The 18,541-nt window shown below is 42.0% G+C and overlaps 1 protein-coding gene across 8 annotated transcripts in view; it reads right to left on the bottom strand.

Moving 5' to 3' along the window:
• LOC137344410 (ankyrin repeat and SAM domain-containing protein 1A-like) overlaps positions 1 to 18,541 on the bottom strand; it is a 345,223-nt gene that overhangs the window by 168,374 nt on the left and 158,308 nt on the right. For all 8 annotated transcript variants that reach the window (XM_068007344.1, XM_068007345.1, XM_068007349.1 and 5 more), the window contains one exon: positions 15,377 to 15,506. In XM_068007344.1, coding sequence (XP_067863445.1) covers positions 15,377 to 15,506 — 130 coding nt within the window. The remainder of the gene's footprint in view (positions 1 to 15,376; positions 15,507 to 18,541) is intronic.

Here is an 18,541-nt window from a genome sequence, read left to right as displayed (position 1 = left end):
GCACAAATGTTACTTGCCACTTATCAGCCCAAGCCTGAATATTGTCAAGCATGGTATACTTTGAAAGAAATGTCACAATACCAGAAATCGATCCTGTTGTGGAGGCTGACATTTTGGCAGACACATTACAAGGAAAGGGAATTCACTGTGTTCTTTAGCTGCTCTTATATTGACCTCATTTTAAACTCAGATTCGAGGAGACTGTTCCACTGTTAAATCTGGCTCCCCTTTCCTAGCCGAAGACTCAGACCCAGTCTTTTATAGATCTACGAGGCTACTGCAGGGTTAAGTGAACCAGATTAAGCTCTGGAAACATGGGGAACCAGCTTCATGATATCCAAATTAAAACAAGGACAATAAGAAAACAGCTTTTCATTCAGGTAAATTGACAATTTTTGTGAATTGTAAGTGGAAATGTTACTACATTAAAGTCATGGATGACTGGAAACAGGTGAACAGAATTTACAAATCACCACACCTGGTCAACAGTCTATAGAACCAATACTGTTCAATTATTATTGCATTCAACTCAAGGTGGTCAAAGTACTACTTTAATTGCACCACATTTCAAATCAAAACATTTCTGATCCTGGCAATGACACTCAAGTAAGTCACTGAGCATTTCTTTTGGTTTCTGCACCTCAACAAAGCTAAAATTTACTCAGCCAATCTACAGTCTACATATAGAATGCATCCTTTACAATAAAATATTTATACAATGATAATAATGCATGACCAGTGTGATAACCCATCTTGCATGACCAAAATGAAATTTAGAACATCAGACACCATCACTAAATTCAAGCAGGTAAAGGTCGGTCTCCCAAGTGAATATTCATGAAACAATTTTGAACACTTACAAAATAAACTTCTTTCACAACTGAAGTGGGGATATTGGTCAGCACTTTCATTGTACAACTAAGGACTTGACACTTATCTTGCTATGATACCCCTCGCCCAACAACTCAAAGTGCCAAAATAATTGCCAATGCAAAAGTTGAAAACAAAATCAAGGCAGTGCCTTTTTAAATTGCCTTTTCCCTATTTTCACTTGTGTCCCACACTGATAGGCTGGCTGCAAAAAATGAAGAGGGGGGATATCCTACTGGCAGTTTGAATTAACTTTTGGTGCAGGTCATACTGGGGGTTTGAGATTTTTTTCTAAAACCACTGGCAAGCCACTACTGGTCGACGGGTGCTTTTGTGACTGGAAGGATGTTTCCAGTGGGTTCCACAGGGCTCAGTACTAGGCCCCTTGTTTTTTTGTGGTATATATTAATGATTTAGACTTAAATGTAGGGGGCATGTTTAAGAAGTTTGCAGATGATACAAAAATTGGCCATGTGGTTGAAAGCTACAGACTGCAGGAAGATATCAATGGACTGATCAGGTGGGCAGAAAAGTGGCAAATGGAATTCAATCCGGAGAAGTGTGAGGTAATGCATTTGGGGAGGTCAAACAAGGCATGGGAATATACAATAAATGGGAGGATACTGAGAGGCGTAGAGGAAGAGAGGGACCTTGGAATGCATGTCCACAGATCCCTGAAGGTAGCAGGACAGGTAGATAAGGTGGTTAAAGAAGGCACACAGGATACTTTCCTTTATTAGCCAAGGCATAGAATATAAGAGCAGGGAGATTATGCTCGAACTGTATAAAACACTAGTTAGGCCACAACTTGAGTCCTGCATACAGTTCTGGTCACCACATTACAGGAAAGATGTAATTGCACTAGAGTGGGTACAGAGGAGATTTACGAGGATGTTGCCAGGACTGGAGAATTTTAGCTATGAGAAAAGGTTGAATAGGCTGGGGTTGTTTTCTTTGGAACAGAGGAGGCTGAGGGGTGATTTAATTGAGGTCTATAAAATTATGAGGGGCCTAGAGTGGACAGGAAGGACCTATTGCCCTTAGCTGACGGGTCAATAACCAGGGGGCATAGATTTAAAGTAATTGGTAGAAGGATTAGAGGGGAGCTGAGGAAAAAGATTTTCATGCAGAGGGTGGTAGGGGTCTGGAACTCACTACCTGAAAGTGTGATAGAGGCAGAAACTCTTATCACATTTAAAAAGTACTTGGATATGCACCTGAAGTGCCATAACCTACAAGGCTATGGACCAAGTGCTGGAAAGGGGGATTAGGCTGAGTAGCTCTTTTTTGACCAGCACAGATACGATGGGCCGAATGGCCTCCTTCTGTGCCGTAAATTTTTCTATGTTCTACCAGACCTATATACTCAATAGTTGCAGGTACAGGTGTAATGTGACTGGCTACAGTTCTGTCATAGAGGGTCTCCCCACATCATTTGCCAGTTTTATAATAGAACTAGAATATGTAGGTTCTCCTCAAAAGTACAGTCCAACAGTACCACTTTGGAACTGCTCTGATTTCTGTGTATTATTCCTTCGAACCCTTCTTACATATTTTTCCTGTACTGTAATAGTGACAATAACCTGCATGCCTCGGTTAGGCAGCTGAGATGTGCACTACATACTGTTTTCTCTGGTAATTGCACATAATCTTTATACAGCCCGACCTCCTCCCACCACCCCCCCAACCATTCTCAAGCTGAGATGATAGATAGACAGCCTAATTCAAACACAACCTCCAGTGCTGGAGATACCAGAGCATAGAAACATAGAAAATAGGAGCAAGAGTCGGCCATTTTGCCCTGTTCTGCCATTCAAAATGATCATGGCTGATTGTCCAACTCAGTACCTGGTTCCTGCTTTTTCCCCATATCCCTTGATCCCTTTAGCATTAAGAAATATATCTATCTCCTTCTTGAATACATGTAATGACTTGGCCTCCACTGCCTTCTGTGGTAGAGAATTCCACAGGTTCACCACCCTCAATGAAGAAATTTCTCCTCGTCTCGGTTCTAAATGGCATACCCCATATCCTGAGACTGTGACCCCTGGTTCTGGACTCCCCAGCCATCGGGAACATCCTCCCTGCATCAAGTCTGTCCAGTCCTGTTAGAATTTTATATGTTTCGATGAGATCACCTCTCATTCTTCTAAACTCTAGTGAATATAGGCCTAGTCGACCCAATCTCTCCTCATACGTTAGTCCTGCCATCCCAGGAATCAGTCTGGTAAACTTTCGTTGCACTCCCTCCATGGCAAGGACATCCTCCCTCAGATAAGGAGACCAAAACTGCACACTATACTCCAGATGTGGTCTTACCAAGGCCCTGTATAACTGCAGTAAGACATCCCTGCTCCTGTACTCAAATCCTCTTGCAATGAAGGCCAACATACCATTCGCCTTCCTAACTGCTTGCTGCACCTGAATGCTCGCTTTCAGCGACTGGTGTACAAGGACACCCAGGTCTCGTTGCACCTCCCCTTTTCCCAACCTAACACCATTCAGATAATAATCTGCCTTTCTGTTTTTACAACCAAAGTGGATAACCTCACATTTATCCATGTTATACTGCATCTGCCACGTTCTTGCCCAATCACCCAACTTGTCTAAATCACATTGGAGCCTCTTTGCATTCTCCTCACAGCTCACATTCCACCCCAGCTTTGTGTCATCTGCAAACTTGGAAATGTTACATTTAGTTCCCTCATCCAAATCATTTATCTATATTGTGAATAGCTGGGGCTCAAGTACTAATCCCTGCGGTACCCCACTAGTCACTGCCTGCCACCCGGAAATAGTATAGTTGGGGGTGAGTCACCTCTGAATTTTTTCCCCCCTTCCTATGGGAACATAGGGAAGTACAGGAGAGGAAAAGACTCTGCAGTCCATCTAGTTGGTCCCACAAATGAACACCTCGCAATCGCCCATTTCCTCAAATATCTGTCTGTTCCAAACTATCATCCTCTACTGCCGCTCAGTTCATTCCAAACCCTTTGTATAAGGTATTTAAATTTAAACTATGTGCACCCTCTGTCTCCCTATATTTGGGTAGTCCAGAGGGGTGGGTAAAGGTCAAAATGAGTAGAAAAAATAGGAAAGTGAATCAAGTCTGGGTGCTATTACACATGGCCCAGCAGTTTCTTCCATCCAGCTTTTAGAAGTCTTGGGGGAGGTCACTGGCCGACCCACTCAGCCGAGGGAACAGTGCTTGAGCACCCGAAAAAGGGCGAAAACATAGAAGGGGGAAGATGGTTATCTTTTTTTAAAATTAAGCGGTAATTACACATTACAACAACATGGAATTACACAGAATCTACAGCACAGAATCAGGCCATTTGGCCCAACTGGTCTATGCCGGCGTTTATGCTCCACACAAGCCTCATCTCACCCCACTTCGTCTAACCCTATCAACATATCCTTCTATTCCTTTCTCCCTGATGTGCTTATCTAGCTTTCCCTTAAATGCACCTATGCCATTCACCTCAACTAAGCTGCGCTTACTTTACATCGGTTACATTCGTCGAATGTGCCACGGCACTTCACAATCGGGGAGGGGGAAAAACAACACTGAGCAGGAATTAGGAGAGGTGACCAAAGGTGTGGTTCAAGAATTAAAATACAAAGATTAAACATGCACATCATGAGCAGGTCATAACAAAACTGAAAGAAAATCAGAAGAATTTTTAAGACAGATGCAATAGATGGTCTTGCGAATTAGCATCATTTCTAAAAACAATAATCACAATTTACTTTTGTTTGTTTAAATACAGAGCGCAGATGACCTCAGCTTGGAGTAGTTTGTAAACTGGTAATGAGAGAACGGAATTATGAGTGGACCCCATCCTCCATTCGGGGTGCTTGTCATTTTAATTGTGCCCAATTAATTCAGCTCTCACATAGCCAGGCTAACTGATTGCCTCAAACAAGCCAGTGTTTGTTACCAACAATTTTTAATTTTTTTTCTTGATTTTTTTTTAAAAAGCAGTGCTGATAGAATCCCTCTTTAAAATCACAATCCATTTTTAATTCTTGCTGGTATCTTGTTTACGCAGAATCCCAATGACTTAATTTGGTTTCAGAATTCTGATCTGCAACATCTGATTTAACAGAGTTCCCTGTTTACACAGACCGATCTCAAAGGATTATCTCCGAAGCAGAATTTATTTTTCTTGTGGCATGCAAAAGCACCCACACAGCCAGCACACTGTTGGTATGTCCGTGTGCTCAGTAATGAAGCTCGCTGTCAATTACACTGCACTGCTTCTGAATTAGGCCTGCTACAGAAGCTAGCCCAAAGTCAGAGTTTGCTTTGGGCCAGGACCAATTCAGAGCACGCAAAGCTCTATCAACCATAATTCAGATTTTACCAGCCATCTAATTTGCCTGACATCCAAGTGGCTATGCAAAAATAGGATACAAGAGGAAGACAATGATCAGGCATGAACAAGAGGAAAAGAATGAAGGCAAAAAGTTATTAAAGGACTATGTATTGCATGGGGTTAGTCTACTGCCTTTTTACTTCATGATTCTAATTCAGACCACGGAAAGTTTCCTCTCTCTGCCAGCTGTAAGGATCCTATGTGAAATGAGAATAGGCAGTCACAACACAGTTGCTCCTGGGTGTGGTCCTACAGTACAAACTGTCTCAAGTTCAGTATTAATTAGGGCTGTTAATTAATCGCAGAAGGCATTCATTTTTTTGGAAATTAATTTTTTTAATGCACGTTAATTGCAGAAGTTACGTGACAAGTACCCAATTTGGAATTTTAGTATTAACACACTAAAGCTGGAAGTGCATGTGTGTGGATGTTGAGTGAAGACAGAATTAAGCTCTTAGTGATTCTTCCTGTAGTTGTGTAACTTGGCAATCACTATCACCACTACATGAACAATAGCTGCATGCATGAGGTCCTGGAAGGTGGCCTGCACCTAGGGAACCATACCCCAGAAAGTTAATCCTTCAGGAGTGGAAAACTGGTGAGAAAAAGGGATGGGGAAAAATCATCACAAAGAAGTGCATTCTATGGTACATGTGAATACGTATGTTATAACACATCGGTTCAACTTCAATACTATATTTATACAAGTCAACCGAACCCCAACACTAAGCTCCAAGTGTTTCATGACACATATTGCTGTGCTGCTGCATTGCAGAGCTTCATGGAGGTATGATGCTATACTTGTTGCATAGCTACTTTCATCATAGAAAACATTTTCCATCACTTCCCATAGAATTTTATAAACTTCAAACTACAATAAAATAAACTTATGTACCACTGCTACCAATGATTGCCACTTTATGGACAAAGCTCAGGCATGCACTGATGGAAACAAAGGATCCACACAGTGTGTGCTAATGGTCTTCCCATACAGTGAATGTTGTTATTACTTTGGCCTTAAAAATTGTCAAAAGACCAACTTGTTAGAGTTAATGGGCCATAATTTGTCAAAATAACTGTGAGCGTGATGGGATTTGCCGTTATTTATGCGCAAATGCTACAGCAACTTCAGGCAAGGGGCAGATGCCTGGTTAAACGCGCAAATCCAAAAGTTGCTGTCCAGATGTGCTGCGCTTAGTGAAAACGGCATCTCACTATCTACCTCATAATTGAAATGCATTGAACGACGTGAAGTTGCTGTATTTTCACAGTAGATACAAACTAAACTCGCCACAGAAAGTTAAGTCTTGCCCATTCCAGTCTAAGTACCCTTTTAACAACGAAATAAGTGATAATTACTACCAGTCAACCTCTTTGGCATTGAAAATTAACTATTACAAGTGTGGAGTCTCATTCCTTCAGGTTTTAATTGTGGTTGGAGATTTTAAAAATGTAAAATTTAAAATGTTTGTAATTTTTTAAAAAAACTTTTCCTTTGTCTCTTTTTTTCTCTCTCTCTTAATCCTATCTTTCTTTCCCTCTCTATTTCTCTTTCTGTACTTGATTTGACATTGAATTCACCCATTCTAATTTACACTTCCTTCTCAGTCCTAGTGCTGTTAATTTCACAATCCATCCATTTGATTGGTTAGAGAGATACACAGTTGCTTGTCCTAATCACTCAGGTCCCAGATGCCGTTTCCCTCGTGACGTTATCAGCTCGCACTTTCAGCAACTTGCTACACAAAAAATTTAAAAACCTAAACGTGCAAGAGCAAGTTTAACCAACGGCATGCCCTGCCACAGCAAATTATGGCCATCATGTTGGAAGACATGCTTCGTGTAGCAAGCTTCAAAGGATTCTAAGATTGATGCCCAATTTTTTTTATATCCACAGGAGGCAGTACAGCAGGATTTCCTTCGCTGGTCAGAACATCTGATTATTTTTCCTGTTTATGTAGCAAATTGTTTGTCAAAGACACAATGTTTACTTTCCTTTTAACCCTTTCTCACATGTTTCATTTTTAACCAGAGATTTAAATGCCATCTTCTACCTAAGCTTGGAAAATACGTCCTGGTATCTGGAAGAAACAAGGAAAAGTGGGCAAGGCAAGTTCCAACTGGTTAAAATAACTTAATTAAAAAATGCAGCCTTGTTTTAAAATATTGGAGAACACAAAAACCTCACTTTTAACAGATGTTGATCAGATTAGCACTTCAACTTTACACTGTTCCCACCTAATCTAAATGATTTATACCACAATTTTGCTTTAATTATGAAACTGAAATGTAAGATTTATTCCTTAAAGCAGAAAAGATATTCTAGGACCCAACTAACTTTCAACAATACTGGAATTAACTGTTCAATGTAAACAATTGGAACAAATCACTTAGATTTATGAAACACAACCTTGTAATCCAAACGTTAAAATGGCAAGTTGAATTGGCGTACTTAGGTAGATTGAAATTGTACAGAAAATTAACAGGGTCATTGAGGATGGGAAACTCAATGACATCATATTACGAGCCAACATCCTTAAGCAATGAAGCATGTCCTCAAAACCATTCCATGGTCAAAGAATCCCAATAATTCAATAAGCTTCAGTTACACACAGACATTAATTTGAAACACAATGTAAAATGTTATTGCCTTTAGAATTCAGTTAAATTTATAACCAATTCCAAAGTGCCTATTCAGTCAGCAGAGGCAGCAGAGTCTGGCCCAATGCCCACAAATTCTGCTGAAGCTCAACAGGAAGACATTAGTTTTTAGGTGTTGCACAAACATTATATTTGTTTTGTTTACACTGGAAACAGCTAGCAATGTCAGATGTGCCCATTTAATCTTGCAGTACAAGTTGCTGTAGGAACATGTACATTTGACATTTAAACATTGCAGGGAAATTCTCCATTTGCTAAAAACAATGTCTTTGTAATCTGGACCTTTTTTTTCCTCATAAAGGAACATGTCATTTTGTTCCTCTGATGCCAGACATCTGTGATGATGCTTCACTTCTATTATCTGCTCTTACTTACCAATCAGCTCCCCAACTGTGTAGTAGGCTTACCCTGGTGTGGTGCCAGACATTAATCAGGAAGGAAAAATAAACTTGCATATAATATGCAAACAGATGGCACGGTGAGTAAAGACAGTGTGTTCAGTATATTTACTGCTCGCTTGTGTACACTGCTAACATGCATGTTTATAATTTTCTTCTGACAGTATACACAATCAAAATGTTTTTTCATGTGATATTTTGAAGATGGTATGATTCCAATTAATTTTTTTGCTCCAGGAGTATTCATAAAAATCTGCAATTCCCCACACAGTCTAGTCAGGCATACCTGGAGAACTGCTTATAGCTCTGGTTGCTGCAGTGTAAGGGAGTCATCCAGGCCCTATCTGATGTGCAGAGGAGAGCAACAAAGCTGATCCTAGTGTTAGGAACAATGAGGAACAACTCGATATGCGAGGGCTCTTCAGAAGGGGTGTCCTGCTGAGCATCTTGTCTATCTAGACATATATAAAGTAATGTAATGGAATAGAAAATGTAAAAACAGAAAAATGCTCTGGGCAGCAGCAGAAGAGGGCATAGATTCAGAGCTATGAAGGGCAATTTAGGATAGGCATCCTAAAATAGAAACACTGATTCACACAGAGAACGATCAACAGCTGGGGCAAGTTTCCAGGAAGGGTAGCACACTCAACTCCTTTAAGAAATAGCTAGAAACTATAAGCAGAAGACAACAGGTTGGTATTTTGGAAAGACAAAATCAAATGGCCAAAAGACCTTCTTCATCTTACCCTAGATCTTGTGATCAAAGAGTTCCTGATCACTGTAATGTGGGCAAGTGGAGTAGCAGAAGGGCACGCAGTGAAAACGTCGCCCTCAGTGGCTCCATTCCAAATACCTCACTCCGAATGCTTGAGCTACCCCTTCACGTTCCCAGCACCCAATCACTACTTCACCTCCTCCCGTTTGAACTACCCCTCAGCCCCTGTATCCTATAATCCCCCTTGGTCTGCTGTCAGTTACCTCACCTTTAACTCTCCATAGGTAGGTGGTGAGAGGCCAGAAGCCCTCTCACCCTTAACCAATTTCCCTCTGAACCTCCCTCTCCTTTCTTATCTGTTTCCCTCAGAGGCTTTGTTTGCTTTTGAAATTCAAATTGATTTTTAAAAAATGAAATCAATTAGAAAGAGGAAAGAATCTACCTGTCTCATCTTTCTCTCTATTTGTGTCTTTTGCTTTCTCCCCTGTTGCCTCATAGGTGTTAGAAATTAGAATCTCTCACATGTGTTAGCAATGACCATGCCTAACTTGTCAACAATAGATGCAAGATAATGAGTTGGCTTCAAAATTCAAGTGCTGATTTTTTGATGATGAAAATTGAAATAGCTTTAAATGAAGACACATAAATTCACCCTCCTTTCTCTCATCCCCCCCTTTCTCTTCCTCAGCCTAATGCACTTTCTAAAGTTTATAGAACACAAAAGAAAAGCTACGAGAAGTGTGTAATCAGAACACTGCTAATTTTCTCTCCCACACACAGTTTTTAAAAACAAAATATTAATTTTACCTCAATAAAAGTTTAGAAATATGTCCCCTTGTTTTTCAAAATTATTTGGAAAAAAACTAGAGTTGAAAATTCTGGAAACGAAAGAAAAATATTCTATCACAGCTGAATGAGCAGTATTAATTAATTACATTTTTCAAAGTGATGATGCAGTTATGCTCTTAGCAGCTATCCATAGCACAGAGGCCCAAAAAGATCTATAGTCCATATCAGTGCAGGTCGCAGATTAAAGTAGAAAGTTGCATAATTGGAATTCAGGAGGACTTGAATGAGCCGCTGAGAGGAAATCCTAAAAATCTATCCAGCAAAACCTGAATTATGCATCAGTAAGCCAAGTGAGCTATGCAGCATGGTCAGCGAACCTATGAAGGTTGAAAATCTTTCAACGGTTTCTGAAACATTACGAGATTCAGAATAAAATGTTTGACCTTCCCCCAGCCCTCCCCCCCGCTAGATATGATCTATGTCTGCATGTTAAATCTCAAAGAACTTTAAGTGCAACTTAATCACAAAAACTGGTGACAAAGACAGAGATGAAGTCATTCCTGCTTTGAAATACAGATTTAGACACCCAATTATTGGCATTGTCCACGTTTTGGAATTCATAGACGGACTCATGAGTCCCTAGTACTTCCTCTTGTATCTTAGCATAGTAGCAACTTCTGAATTGGAATCTCCTACTGGGAGGGTTAAGAAGTTACGGTCTAATTATTAGATGTAGCCATCATGGATGTTCAATGTGCACAAAAGTAATGAAGACTCTTAACATTTCATGGACAATACTAATTTTGTGTCAAAGGTAAACATAGGGATGCTTTTCATTCTCTAGGCAGCACCATAGCAGACTTCTGACTAGCCACAAGAGTCAGAATCACAGCCCTGAATGTTTCAGAATCCATCTTCATTTAAGGGGGGGCAGCTTGTCAAACTTAGCCTGGAGGAAAAGGAGTAAAAAGCAGGGTCAATTAAATGGAGCAGTTTCCTGCACCCATTGAAATGCAGCTCCTGGAAAATTGCCCAAAGAATAGTTCTGATAGTGTCAAGAGCATAGAGTGGACTTGGTGTTGATACAAAATTTTGTGTCACACTAAATAAAATTATTTTAATTTTACCCCTTTAGTTCCTAATTAAAACATCTTCTATTTTGTACAATCCTGTAATATTTAAAAATCAACCATTTTTTTACGACAATAATTGTACAATAATGTTAAAAAGGTAGCTCTACTGTCTCCAGAGTGTGCAAGGCTCATCAAAAAAGCTGGTGTCACGGGCGCCTCTAGAGTCAGCGCCTCCACCAACATCAATATTAATATTACATGAAGGTAGCCATCTTTTCTGGCTGTCAATTCACTCAGCCCATCATAGAAGCAAGCAACACGCTATTCATTAACTTCAGGAATTTGTTTAGCCTTTGAGGGTATGGTATCCAGAAGCGAAGTAACGAATTGCGACTTTGAAACAGTTGTACGTGCATATTTGTTTTTCTGGTCCAATGGAGTCCACAAACAGGATTGCACACTGGGATACTTAAGCAACACCGCAGAACCCCTTCTTGAATAGGTTTTACAATATAAATACCACACAAGCGTATATATTGGAGATACTTGCGGGCACTTCTGTTCAACTGATGTACTAGTGACCATTCCTGGATCCAAGATGTTAAAGACAAATCTTTAAAAAAAAAACTTACATGCACTTAACATTTGATTCTAAAGTATGGGTACCAGTGAATATTGGCTGTAACACTGGAAAACAAGTTCTCATAACAATACCTTTAATTCTGGTGCAGTCTATTTATTATCCAGTAATAGCACTTTGAGATTTTCAGGCTAATGCGAATGCCAGACTTGAACTGCTTAAGAGATGGCATTGCTTCTCGAAGGTTGGCTGTGATATTTCTCAGGTCAACACATGGAGCTCCAACTGTCACTGCTTGCTTGCTCTACAAGATGATTTATACTGTAACCAACCTTGAACAGAATAAGCAGACTGCAAATGGAATGCAGAAGCCTCTGCCAACAATTACTATGCAGCAAAAAAAAATCTTTTAAAGGTCATAAGTATAGCTGAGCAACAGAGCAGTACAAAGACGAAATCTGTATTTTTGCCTGCCATTAACATCCAAAATAAGACACCACACAATGCTTCATTCATCAATACTAAATTAGTCTTCTGACTAACTGTATTTGCTCCAAAGTGTACAGTACCATCTGTGGCCAGTAGCAGGAATTACTAACTGTTCCTTAGGGCTAAACATAAGGCAATCCAGGCAAGAAAAGAATTTTTACCAAGAACTTGTTCATCTGAAATGATGATTTATGTTTTAAAGATTTTTTTTTAAGCCTGCTTTCCTTAGGCGAACCTTGATCCTGAAGTTTCACTTATCCTGTTGTGGAAGAATACCAAAGCTATTCTTTGAGGTGATGTTATTTCATATTTTATTATGCCCCAGGAAGGAGGAAACTCTAGTTTCTCCAATAGCTTGGTTTGTACAGTCCATACATTAAAGTGATTGCAGTGGTGATCTTCTTTTGGGCCAGGAAGGAACTGGATTGGTTCCCTTACTCCTCAAGGTTATCTGTTTTATGATCACAGCCTTACCAGACCCCAAGTCATAATGCTAGTATTTCTCCAACAAAGGAGAGGATGACGTGTGCAGAATCCTAAATCAGAACACCAAGATCTGTTAGTATGTGACTTCATATGTGGCCCATCAGAATCTCTAGTATGCACCTAAGTAGCCCACAAAGACAAAAAGCTTGCACATTCCTTATTGTAGCAGATCAGATGTGGGGGGAAAAAGCTCAGCTTAATGTCAGGCAGAATACCAAGGCTTCACACATTGCACTAAGCCTGAAGTGAAGTGAAGGAGAGATTGATAGAGTTCAGGCCACAAGCATTGAGATGCTGGGGAGAGCCAAACAAGGTATTAAACGAGAGGAAATTATGCCTCATTGTGGCCCTAATGTCAGACGGCAAATGGAGAGAATAGCAACAGCAGTGAAATTGATGATAGAAGCCAAAATGGAAAGCCAATTTCAGAGAATCCTGCCATTTTTAAAGAGATTTTGGTAGCTTTGAGGTTGCGTCGTGATGGCCATTTGTCAAAATGATGTCAATATGGAGATTTAGGGAGGTAAGGAGAGCAAAAAGCAGTAACTTCCCTCACTTTACTGAGCACAGAATTCATCAAGTTTTCTAAAGACATTACAGTAAGTGATACCAAAAATTTTATTTACACTACGAGGTGTACTGAATTTCAGTTTTGCATTTCTTACCAATCTCCTCCCGCCCTCTTACGATATTGACTCCTCACTTCATTACAGTTTCATGACACCAGCAGCTCTCAAGCACTTAGAAAATCATAATATGATTAGGCAGAGTCAACATGGTTTTATGATATGGAAATCATGCTTGACAAATTTATTAAGAGTTTTTTGAGAATGTAAGCAAAGGGAAACCAGTGGATGTAGTATATTTGGATTTTCAAAAGGCATTCGATAAGATGCCATGTGAAAGGTTGTTACACGAGATAAGGGCTCATGGGGTTAGGGGTAATATATCAGCATGGATAGAGGATTGCTGAACAGACAGAAAACAGAGAGAGTAGGGATAAACAGGTCATTTTCAGATTGGCAGGCTGTAACTAGTGGAGTGCCGCAAGGATCAGTGCTTGGTCCTCAGCTATTTACAATCTATATTCATGACTTAGATGAAGGGACCGAGTGTAATATATCCAAGTTTGCTGATGATACAAAGCGAGATGGGAAAGTAAGCTGTGAGGAGGACACAGAATCTGAAAAGGGATATACACAGGTTAAGTGAGTGGGCAAGAAGATGGCAGATGGAGTATAATGTGGGGAAATGAGAGGTTATTCACTTTGGCAGGAAGAATAGAAAAACAATATTTTTTAAATGGTGAGATACTATTAAATGTTGGTGTTCAGACAGATTTGAATGTCCTCGTATAAGAAACACAAAAAGTTAGCATGTAGGCACAGCATGCAGTTAGGAAGGCAAATGGCATGTTGGCCTTTATTGCAAGGTGGGTGGAGTACAAGAGTAAGGAAGTCTTACTACAATTGTACAAGGGTGTGATGAGACCTCACCTGGACTGTGTACAGTTTTGGTCTCCTTATCTAAGGAAGGGTATACTCGCCTTAGAGGCAGTGCAACGAAGGTTCACTAGATTGATTCCTGAGACGAGAGGGTTGTCCAATGGAGAGATTGAGTAGAATGGGCCGACATTGTCTGGAGTTTAGAAGAATGAGAGGTGATCTCATTCAAACATACAAGATTCTGAGGGGGCTTGACAGGGTAGATGCAGAGAGGTTCTTTCCCCTGGCTGGAGAGTCTAGAACCAGGGGGCATGATCTCAGGATAAGGGGTCGGCCATTTAAGACTTAGATGAGGAGGAATTTCTTCACTCAGAGGGTTGTGAATCTTTGGAGTTCTCTTCACCAGAGGGCTGTGGATGTTAAGTCATTGAATATGTTCAAGGCTGAGATAGATAGATTTCTGGACTCTAGTCGAATCAAGGGATATGGGAATTGGGCGGGAAAGTGGAGTTGAGGTCGAAGATCTTATTGAATGGTGGAGCAGGCTTGAGGGGCCCGATGGCCGACTCCTGCTCCTATTTCTTACGTTCTTATGTACTTCAGCCAAATGGTTATTTTTCATTTGTGAGCCTCAACAGTGAACATTAGCAGGCTATTTGCCTGCAGATTGGCACCATAGCCAAATCTGACTCTTATCACCAGACATCCACATATGTGCACTTCCAGCAGACATTGATGGATAGCAATTGAGAATGGGAACCCAGAACAAATGCCCTCTCTCTAACCCAGGGGCTCTTAGTCCAACTGGAGGCACCCCATTGCCATCCAGCTGAGATAAACAAGCTCAGCGCAGACCAGAGTTTGAGCTAGGTAGCCTTCTTGATCTGTGTGGTTCAGCTACTCACTGGGCTATCGGGGCAGCACACTTGTTTCAGTACAGACTTCTTTGGAAGGGGAAAACTGCACACAATTACATCAGATTGTATGATATGATTTTGCAGCCACCATAGAATGCTGCTGGACTTCATATAGCTCCATACCTCATATTTAGTGATAATTATCAGTTAATCAGACAATTTTCATAGTTATTTTTTGCTTCCCACACTGCAGTGTTGTAAGCAAACTTATTTAGCATATTAGTACCAGTACACCAGTAGGAAAAATCATGCTGAAACCAATACTCTTTAATGTTGCGGCAATACTCTTGTGCAATCCTTAATTTATCATCTCAACTTGTTCCCATCACAACTACTGCTCCTGACAGAATGCAACCATTAATATGTCATTCTATTATATATAGCTCCAAAAAGGACATCATTCAAGGTTGCAAGGGAAACATCTAGAATGTACATTTGGACATTTTTCACAATTCAAGCAGACATAATATGGAAATCTCACATATCCATCATCAAGCTTTAAATGACAATGCTGCACTTCATATCATTAAATTGCCTCATCTTTCAATAAACGGTATATAAGCCATCAACTAACCTGGGGTAACAATAATAATAGATGGAGGCTTAAGGTTGAGAGCCAGGTTTGGTTTGCTGCTACAAAGGTTAGATGGCGAGCTGGTCTCTTGACTCTTGACTGAATGATTGGCATTAGGTGCAGGTATACCCTGGAGAGAAAAGAAAGTTATTTTTTCCCCCATTCTCAGTAACGTAGTTGTGTGCATACACAATAAGGCAACATGATATATGTATGTCACAAAATAACAGATCAGATTCCCCCATTTTTCTGAGCCCCTGAACTCTTTTTTTTAATTTGTTCATGGGATGTCGGCATCGCTGGCAAGGCCAGCATTTATAGAATCATAGAAGTTACAACATGGAAACAGGCCCTTCGGCCCAACATGTCCATGTCGCCCAGTTTATACCACTAAGCTAGTCCCAATTGCCTGCACTTGGCCCATATCCCTCTATACCCATCTTACCCATGTAACTGTCCAAAATAGAATTTATTGCCCATCCCTATTTGCCCTTGAGAAGGTGGTGGTGAGTCACCTTCTTGAACCGCTGCAATGCGTGTGGTGAAGGTTCTCCCTCAGTGCTGTTAGGTAGGGAGTTCCAGGATTTTGAACCAGCGCTGATGAAGGAACAGCGATATATTTCAAAGTCGGGATGGTGTGTTACTTGGAGGGGAACATGCAGGTGGTGTTGTTCCCACGTGCCTGCTGCCCTTGTCCTTCTAGGTGGTAGAGGTCGCGGGTTTGGGAGGTGCTGTCGAAGAAGCCGTGGAGATTTGCTGCAGTGCATCTTGTAGATGGTACACCCTGCAGCCACGGTGCGCCGGTGGTGAAAGGAGTGAATGTTTAGGGTGCTAGATGCGGTGCCAATCAAGCGGGCTGCTTTGTCTTGGATGGTGTCGAGCTTCTTGAGTGTTGTTGGAGCTGCACTCATCCAGGCAAGTGGAGAGTATTCCACCACACTCCTGACTTGTGCTTTGCAGATGGTGGAAAGGCTTTGGGAAGTCAGGAGGTGAGTCACTCACCGCAAAATATCCAGCCTCTGACCTGCTCTTGTAGCCACAATATTTATGTGGCTGGTCCAGTTAAGTTTCTGGTCAATGGTGACCCCCCCAGGATATTGATGGTGGGGGATTTGGCGATGGTAATGGCGTTGAATGTCATGGGGAGATGGTTAGACTCTCTCTTGTTGGAGATGGGTCATTGCCTGGCACTTGTCTGGCGCGAATGTTACTTGCCACTTATCAGCCCAAGCCTGGATGTTGTCCGGGTCTTGCTGCATGCGGGCACGGACTGCTTTATTATCTGAGGGGTTGCAAATGGGACTGAACACTGTGCAATAGTCAGCGAACATCCCCATTTCTGACCTTATGATGGAGGGAAGGTCATTGATGAAGCAGCTGAAGATGGTTGGGCCTAGGACACTGCCCTGAGGAACTCCTGCAGCAATGCCCTGGGGCTGAGATGATTGGTCTCCAACAACCACTACCATCTTCCTTTATGCTAGGTATGACTCCAGCCACTGGAGAGTTTTCCCCGATTCCCACTGACTTCAATTTTACTCTGGCTCCTTGGTGCCACACTCGGTCAAATGCTGCCTTGATGTCAAGGGCAGTTACTCTCACTTCACCTCTGGAATTCAGCTCTTTTATCCTTGTTTGGGCCAAGGCTGTAATGAGGTCTGGAGCCGAGTGGTCCTGACGGAACCCAACTGAGCATTGGTGAGCAGGTTATCGGTGAGTAAGTGCTACATGATAGCACTGTCGACGACACCTTCCATCACTTTGCTGATGATTGAGAGTAGACTGATGGGGCGGTAATTGGCCGGATCAGCACTACAGCCGGGATGTTGTCAGGGCCCATAGCCTTTGTTGTATCCAGTGCACTAAGCCGTTTCTTGGTATCATGTGGAGAGAATCGAATTGGCTGAAGACTGGCTTCTGTGATGGTGGGGATATTGGGAGGAGGCCGAGATGGATCATCCACTCGGCACTTCTGGCTGAAGATGGTTGCAAATGCTTCAGCCTTGTCTTTTGCACTCATGTGCTGGACTCTGCCATCATTGAGGATGGGGATGTTCACAGAGCCTCCTCCTCCCGTTAGTTGTTTAATTGTCCACCACCATTCACGACTGGATGTGGCAGGACTGCAGAGCTTTGATCTGATCCGTTGGTTGTGGATTCGCTTAGCTCTGTCTTTTGCATGTTGCTTCCGCTGTTTAGCATGCATGTAGTCCTGTGTTGTAGTTTCACCAGGTTGGCACCTCATTTTTTGGTATGCCTGGTGCTGCTACTGGCATGCTCTTCTATGCTCCTCATTGAACCAGGGTTGATCCCCTGGCTTATTGGTAATGGTAGAGTGAGCACAGCACCTCATGGATGCCCAGTTTTGAGCTGCTAGATCTGTTCTGAATCTATCCCATTTAGCATGGTGTTAGTGCCACACAACACGTTGGATGGTGTCCTCAGTGTGAAGACGGGACTTCGTCTCCATAAGGACTGTGCGGCGGTCACTCCTACCAATACGGTCATGGACAGATGCATCTGCGACAGGTAGATTGGCGAGGACGAGGTCAAGTAGGTTTTTCCCCTTGTATTGGTTCGCTCGCCACCTACCGCAGGCCCAGTCTGGCAGCTATGTCCTTCAGGACTCGGCCAGCTCGGTCAGCAGTGGTGCTACCCAAGCCACTCTTGGCGATGGACATTGAAGTCCCCCACCCAGAGTACATTCTGTGCCCTTGCTACCCTCAGTGCTTCCTCCAAGTGGTGTTCAACATGGAGGAGGACTGATTCATCAGCTGAGGGAGGGAGGTCGGTGGTAATCAGCAGAAGATTTCCTTACCCATGTTTGACCTGATGCCATGAGATTTCATGGGGTGCAGAGTCAATGTTGAGGACTCCCAGGGCCACTCCCTCCTGACTGTATATCACTGTACCGCCACCTCTGGTGGGTCTTTCCTGCCGGTGGGACAGGACAAACCCAGGGATGGTGATGGAAGATCTGGGACATTGGCTGAAAGGTATGATTCTGTGAGTATGGCAATGTCAGGCTGTTGCTTGACCAATCTGTGGGACAGCTCTCCCAATTTTGGCACAAGTCCCCAGATGTTAGTGAGGAGGAACTATGCAGGGTCGGCTGGGCTTGGTTTGCCTTTGTCGCGTCCAGTGCGTAGTGGTCCGATGCCGGGT

The sequence above is a fragment of the Heptranchias perlo genome, chromosome 27 (assembly GCF_035084215.1).
Source record: "Heptranchias perlo isolate sHepPer1 chromosome 27, sHepPer1.hap1, whole genome shotgun sequence".
NCBI classification, from domain to species: Eukaryota; Metazoa; Chordata; class Chondrichthyes; order Hexanchiformes; family Hexanchidae; genus Heptranchias; species Heptranchias perlo.
Note: the sequence above shows the minus strand (reverse complement) of the source record. Positions and strands in the feature narration are given on the sequence as shown.